The sequence below is a fragment of the Lycium ferocissimum genome, chromosome 2 (genome assembly GCF_029784015.1).
Source record: "Lycium ferocissimum isolate CSIRO_LF1 chromosome 2, AGI_CSIRO_Lferr_CH_V1, whole genome shotgun sequence".
Classification (NCBI taxonomy): domain Eukaryota; kingdom Viridiplantae; phylum Streptophyta; class Magnoliopsida; order Solanales; family Solanaceae; genus Lycium; species Lycium ferocissimum.
In genome coordinates, this window is record NC_081343.1 from 47341051 (window position 1) to 47348981 (window position 7931).

The 7931-nt window shown below is 33.4% G+C and overlaps 1 protein-coding gene across 1 annotated transcript; it reads left to right on the forward strand.

The window, feature by feature from the left end:
- The first annotated feature begins 4216 nt into the window (after window positions 1-4216).
- On the forward strand, window positions 4217-4747 carry LOC132048125 (putative pentatricopeptide repeat-containing protein At5g43820). Its single transcript, XM_059439049.1, has one exon. It carries the CDS (start codon window positions 4266-4268, stop codon window positions 4725-4727), a length of 462 nt encoding a protein of 153 aa, XP_059295032.1. The 5' UTR covers window positions 4217-4265; the 3' UTR covers window positions 4728-4747.
- The last annotated feature ends 3184 nt before the right edge of the window (window positions 4748-7931 follow it).

The following is a 7931-nucleotide window of genomic DNA, read 5'->3' on the forward strand; positions in this document are numbered from 1 at the left end:
GGGAACAAAAGTGCGCATATTTTGGCTCAGCTGGGATCACAACTACCAGTCTAACCAACTCTGTTTAATGACATCCACCCCTACAACTTTCAAGAAGCCACCCAGAAAAAGCAAGGAAAATCAACTAGTAAAAAATTCAAGTATGTAATATTTTAGCCAGTCTAGGAAACTACCAGTAAACTCTATCTACGATGTTTCCAACTTCATCTACTACCCACTACTTCATTGGAACGCCTTAATATATATATGAATACATGCCCGTCAGCCGGCGGTTCATTACAATTTGAATTTTAAGGTTTGTATTTTAAAAAAAATTTTTAAAAAATTTTAATTGTTATTATATATACAAAATATATTTTATGTATCATCACTTTAGTTGTAATTAAAATTTTTTGAGATGGAAAAGTCGGACTTTTTTATATTTTGAAATAAAAGTTTCATTGATGTAAAAGAAAATTATAAGAATATGGGGGAAAATTAATATTTTGATTAAATTTTTTTTTTAAATTCAATATTTTATATGTATCCCGGGGTTTGATACCCATTTAATTAAGAAAATTTGGACCCAAACATGAACCTTTTTGGTGTATATATTGGATTAAAATTTTTTTATTAAATTAATTATAAAATTATTATAATTTTTTATTTTAAATTTTAAAAAAAATAAAAATTAGAAAGATATATGTTATATCATTAACCCCAAAATTTTAATTAAAATGAAAATATAAAAAAAATCTTTTATAAATGTAAAGAAACAATAATAAAAAGGCGGCAAAAAGGTAAAAAAGTAAAGTATTAATGATGAAGGAAAAAAAACAGGATAAATTCCTCCCCCCCTTTCTTTTACTTGTGACGTTAACATATCGGGAAAAAAAAATTTCTTATTTTCTTCCATTAATTATTTTTTTTTAAATCTTTTGAGGTGGTATATCTAATAAATATGGATATTATGATAAAATATATCTTTTTTTTTAAATTTTTTCAAAAAACGTCAAAGTCAAAAGTGAACAAGTTTTGTAGGAGCATTAAAATAACTTTTGTAAAAATTGCATTCTATTGTTTCACCTCTTCCTTTTAAAAGTTTTTGAAAAGAAAAAAACGGGGATAATAAAATAGAAAAAGATAAAAAAGAATAAAAAAATAGATATATATTTTTAATTGGCCAAAATAAAGGGAGAAATTCTTCATTTTTTTTAAATTTTAAAGAATAAAAGTCAAGTTATAATGGGGGAAAAAAATAAAGGAATATGTTTTTTTAATTCTCAAAGAATGTGAAAGTAAAAAATGAACAAATTAAATGCAGGAGGAAATAAATTTCGTAGGAGAATTAAAATTGAGGGATATGTTTATACTAAAAAGAGAATAAATATTTAGAACATGAAAAATCAAAATGAACAAATAAAATCCCCGGGGAAATAAATTTTCGGAGAATTAAAATTTTAAGTTACGTCATACATGGGAAAAAATTAAATATTAAGTTTATGAAAATGTCTACGTATTTTATTAATTATAGAACGTGAAAATAAGTATAGTAATGTGACCCGGAAAATGGGAGGGAGATTTTTATTAATTTAAATAACGTGAAAAGTCAAAAAGAACAAAAAAAGTGAAAAAAATAAATATGTGTCGGAGAATTAAAATAGAAACCCCGATACATGAGAAGGAATAAATTTGTTTTTGCATATATGCCGTGGGTTTTTTAATTCCAAAATGTGAAAAGTCTAAAATGAACAAATTAAAGTGATGGGGGAAAAAAATTTGGTGGAAATTAAAATTATGCCCGTTATACATGTGGAAAAATAAATATTCTTAAGCCAAAATCAAAGTGAACAAATAAAAGTGCCCGGGGGAAATAAATGTGTCGGGGAAAATTTAAAATTTTAAAATGCCCTCTATAATAAAAAAAATAAATATTAATTTTAAAACGATTTAAAAATTTGGGAAAATAAAAATAGTTGGATAAAGTATACAATTAACTCATGGGACGAATTTAATGCGGGTACAAATTTGTAAAATTTTTTGGTACAACGGAAGGTTTCGTCCCAAAAAATTTTTTATATATATATATATATATATATATATATATATATATATATATATCCGGTTTTCCAACAAAAAAAAAAAAAAAAAATAGCGAAAAAAGGTTATTTGTAAATTTTACTCGCTAGGCAATAGTTTTCTTGGCCAAAGGCAGCCAAATAGTTAATTGAATAACTCCTTGAATCTAATTTTTTTGGGGTAAAATCTTGATTAAACAACCCCGTTTTTTAGAAAGGGTCAATTTTGAAACCCCAACAATTGCAAAGCGTTGGATGAATTTAGTTTAACAGTTTTCAACACAAATATGATTGATGGGTAAATAAATTGATTAGATTTATCAATCAAATATTCAATCCACGACCTGTTGGGACTGACTAAAAAGTAATTAGATTAATAGCTCCGTTAAATCTATAACAATCTTTTATGTCATTATATTTCAATAAATATAAAAAAAGGGTTGTTTTTATGAGGAATTAAAAAGATTGATTTTATTTTTTTATCAATAAAATCGTCGGTTTGGTTTTTCGATCCCCCAACCCAAATTTGTCACAAAGAAAATGTGACATGACAAAATAATTACCTTTTATATGTCACATAGACATAGATCCCACAAATATAACAAAATCTTAATCGTATTTGTTTTTTAATTTAATTAACACTTATCCTCCCCATGCTTGTAAATACTTAATCATTTCTTACGGAAAAGTGATTTTAAAAAAAGGCGATTTTGGGGGGAAACTATTTTTTTTATTGAAAAATAATTTTCTTCTTTTAAAACCTTTTTTTTTTCAACGGGCCAAATCCTTTTTCAAGATAGGCACTTTTTGAAAGTTAAAAAAAAAAAAAACTTTTGACTCGAAAACCTTGCCCACACGGGCTAGTATTATTTTAGATCGTTCTGAATAATGTTAACAATTTAAAGAAAACAATCTTTCAAAAGACCATATAATAAGCACCTTTCTTTAATTCCAACAGATGACCATACGCCTAGCATCGGTGTCGTGTAACCAAAGACGGCGTCGTAAATTGGAAACTGGTACGATGTGCGAATCATTTTTAAGAGACCAGCAGAAAATCCCCAATCAATATGTGAATTACAAATTTACAATGCTTCTCGCAAAATTTCTCAGTTCCAGGTCCACTTCTATTAATCTTTCCCCATTAATCTCTACATTATCTCACTCAATTTCATCATTACCATGTTCTAAATCCCCCACTAATTTAGACGAATCTCATGTACTAACCCAACTCTCCGACCTTTTACCCATCCTCAAACAGTAAAAACCTTTCCTAAAATTTTCCCCCAAAAAAAAATCAGTTAAAATTTAACGTCTTAGATGAGCTTTTAACTCCTGAAGATAAGTTACGTGGCATTTTTCTCCAAAAACTTAAGGGCAAAACTACAATTGAAAAAGCACTTACATCTGTTAACGTTGAATTAACGGTTGATTTAGTTGCTAATGTTGTAAACAAAGGGAATTTAGATGGTACATCAATTGTTACTTTTTTCAATTGGGTTGTCAAACAACACACAGTAGTTATCAATAATGATATTTACTGTATAGTTATTAAAGCATTAGGAAGGAGGAAGTTTTTTGAGCATATGGTTGATATGTTCAAGGAAATGAGGAATAAAGGAATTATCCCGAATTTAGAGACACTTGAGATTGTGGTTGATAGCTTTATTCGGGGCTCGACGAATTTCAAAGGCTATAGAGTTGTTTAGTGGATTAGAGGATTTGGATTGAGGTGTAGTACGGGCAACAACGTTGTTTTAGGGTGTTTATGTCGTCGATCACATGTGGTGCTCTTGATTCGTTACTTGTAAAATGAAAAGAAGGTTTCTTTTGATGTCCCACTTATAATATAGTTATTGGTGGGTGGTGAGATTTGGGAGTGTTAAGCAAGTAGAGAAATTTGAAGGAAATGGTTTGGGTGATGGATTTGAAGGGAATAATTTGACTTATAGTTATGTTCTTGAATGTTTAGGGAAAAGCTGGTAGGGTTGTAGGCCCTTGAGATTTTGAGGGGTTTTGGGGGAAAAATTGTGGTTGATGTTGAGATATACAAAAGCAATGATATCAATTTCATTGCACATGGTGAAATTGATGAATCGTTGAAACGAAAGAAGGATGTTAAATAGGGGTTTGAAAAAAGGGGTGGTGATACTTATATGAACAATATCTGCTTTTTTTAAAACTAGAAGGTAGCCGGGTGCAATTGAAATGTTTGATGAAATGTTAAACCGGGGGATGATTGTAACTACAGGGACTGTGACCTCTTTTCTCGAGCCTTTGTGTAGTTATGGTCCACCCCATGCAGCTCTAACGATTTATAAGAAGGCGAGACAAGCGGGATGTAGGATATCCTTGACTGCATACAAGTTGCTGCTTATGCGGCTTTCTAGGTTTGGGAAATGTGGTATGCTGTTAAACATCTGGAATGAGATGCAAGAAAGTGGTTATTCTTCTGATATGGAAGTTTATGAGTATGTCATCAATGGGCTTTGCAACATAGGACAGCTTGGGAAACTGCCCTTAAAGGGAAAGGAAGCTTTAGAGAAAGGATTTTACCCCAGCAGGCTTATCTGTAGCAAATTAAACAATAAGCTACTAGCTTCGAACAAAATAGAGATTGCATACAGGCTTTTTCTAAAGATAAAAATTGCACGTGGAAAGCAAAATTAAAACATACTGGCGTGCTAAAGGGTGGCATTTCTGATCTTTGCACAGTCAGTTGTTTTATTCAACCGTATCTGCTTTCGGGTGATAAACATGACAAAATCACACACCCTTTCCTACCCCTTAGCTGCCACTGGCAATAAAACTGAGTTTGCTCTTTTGCTTTCCAAATGGGCATCCACTGCATTGTTTAGAAAAGGGGAATATTTGAGAAATTATGTGAAGCAGCAGGAACTGAAGTACTGTTTTGCATTGTCATGGAGGGCTAATACATGGGAAAATTTTTTGATGCACGGGGGACTGAAGTGTTACTTTTCTTTGCTCGAAGTTGTTCTGTGGAAAGTACGGGAAAAGTCGTTTCAACCTGAGTCAATAAACTTTGATCATTGAGGTGAGTGCTTCTAGTTGGCGTCAAGTTGTGTAGCTGGTAATGAATGTATTCTAACTTGTGTGGTAGCAGTAACATGAAAAGTAATTAAAGAATTCTCTATCTTGTTTATTCTGAACAACTATTGTAGAAAAATGAGCATCATGGCCCCTGACTTGTCTTAACTATTTGTTTAAAACATAACTGCCTTTAACCCCCGGGAGGGGATGGTTCTAAACATGAAATTTGACTTGTAAAGAATAAGGCTTGTGACTCGGTCAAATGATATGGTCTGCCCTTCGGTGACAGATAGCTAGCCGATTCAGAAAAAGAGATTCTTGAAAATTTGGGGGAGTTTCCCCAAGTCATCTCCGATGGTAGTGATTTTGCTTTATGTTTTTCGGATTTTTTCCCAAAAATGATGTCGCACCCATGTCGGCTCCTCCGAAAATGTACTACTTTGGAGGATCCGACACACACCGGGGTGGCTTTTAAAGGGAGTCGGGTTTTCCCCTTATTAAAAAGGGAAGGTCTGATGTTGGTGAGGAATAAGGATGAAATTTTTGCATCTCTACGGTAGGAACTGGGAAGGTTGATATTGTCGTGAGCGGATGGATGAAAAGATGTTTTCCCCACCGAAAGAGTCCTTTTAAACCAGGCCCGGGGGTCCCATTAGTTATCCTTAAGGGTGCAGGGGGGTGGGGGAATGGTATAGGGACGAAAGGTACAAGAGAGATTAAAAAGGTTTCTCAGCCTATACATTTATAAATGTGCTTCACTGCTTTGGCATTAATAGGTGATACCCCTTTTTCTTTAGTTATAAAAAATATTTTGTCATTTTAATGCTCGGGCCCCTAAACTTTTCTTGGGGGGGTGTCCCCACCCCTTGGGGGTGCGGCCCTTCCCCCGGGTCCTGCTAGCCCCCGGGGTGCTTTTTTTCACCGGGGCCGCCTTAAACTCAAAACTTGCATATGCAAGCAAAGTGTAGAACATTAGGTTTTGGGTTTTTTTCTTTTCCTCAAATTTTTTGTTCAGGTACTTTTTTCCCGTTTTTTGTTTACTTGTCTTATCCCCTTTTTGACTGGTCCCAAATTTTAAGGAGCCAAGGTATTAGGAATTTTCTGATGGATAACTTCCTGTCACATATCAACCTCCAAACATTTTGCCTCTAAATCTTCTACATTAGCATAAATTTTCACGTATGTTTAAGAATGTCTTCTCTCCTGATCTATTTCCCTTGTTTTCTACATGTTCTATAAGGGAACTAGAATACTTATGCTATGCCTAGTCTCTCAATGAACTGAAACGTAGAAATGGGGGTTTTCCTTGTGTACCTCTTTTAACTTGGTCCTTTTGTACAGAAAGGCAAAAAATGTTATAGAGATGCCAAAAAGTTCTGAAGCTCTTTTAGTTGGGAGGCAGCTGGAGCTGGGGGCAGATGACATAAACAGATGGAGGATGGTGGAGGATGGTCCCTGCTTGCATTTGGTGGGCAATTTGGGAAAAAAAGGAACTCTAGATGTTTTTGACAACAGCAGCAACACAATGCAGGAGATCAAAGCAACTGTTTTAAAATTTTTTTCTTTTTGGTGTAACCAGATCTACCCAGAGGATACTATATTTTCCCTAGACTCATTAGGTTCCTTTTAGAACTGTAGACGGGTTTTTACTTTCTTTTACTCACTTGTAAATATGGTTTCATTAAAACCCCATGTACTTTTTTAGTTTTAATACATACAATATTTCCTTCTAAAAAAATAAAAAAAGTGTTAGGGGGGAAAACTTGTATCCAGTTTGGAGTGGGGAACAATGCATTCATTTCCCCACGGGGATTTTCGAGGATGTAAATTTGGGAATAATTCCTTTCCCCGTTTCTTGGACAATCTTGGCAAACCTGTTTCCCCTTTTTTTTTTCCTTCCCCTGTGTGCTTATTTTGTCTATATGATTTCTTTTATGATGCGGCATAATCTGTTGGTATAGAGGACACCGGGACAACTTAAAGGTTCACAAAACATATCAAAATTTGTTCGGGAAAGGGCAAAACGAAGGAAATTTTTGGTTTAACAATTCAAGTAGTACATCACTTTTAGAAATTTTACCAAACCTTACTTCTATATCTTATAGCCCGTATTATCATTGATGTAACTAACTGGGGCTTTAATCAGATGTATAAAAAAAAAAAAATGTTTCTATCTTTCCTTGTTGTTCATTTACACCGTTGATCAATTTATCCAGGATATATTTTTCGTTTGCTAGTTGATTAATTATTTTCCTGGAGGTACGAGTGGCTGATAGGCCTATGTGTGCTTCCTGGGATTGTGTCTTGGTCCGTTATTATTGACATTGTAGTAGCTTAAATAGGTGGACATTGAGGGGTATAGTATTCGTGTTGTGCAGGTTAAATGGGATGGAACAGGACGGTTTTTATAGTGTTGTTTGTTTATCAGCGCACATTTCCTCAAGGAAATTGTTAAGGCTGGACTCTTGAAAACAAATGTTGTCTCTCTTGTAAATCTCCCAGAAGTTAAGATAGGTATTTGCTATTTGCTTGTTCGCATTTGATGATCAACTCTTTCAAGAATTTTGTGACTTGGTTTTTTTCCACCGTAATCTTTTACACGATAAAAAACCTTTTCCCAAACCCATTTTCACTAAGTCGTGCGAGCCTTTTCCTTCCCTTTCGGTGGGGAACCCTTATTCCCAAAAATCAAAAATATATAAATAAAAATAAAAAAGATAAAATAACGTAAGTCTCACGATAATAATATAAAGAAATATAGAAATAATGAGAATCCAACCCCGGTTACGGGCGGGTCATACAAGAGCATCCTAAATACTATAA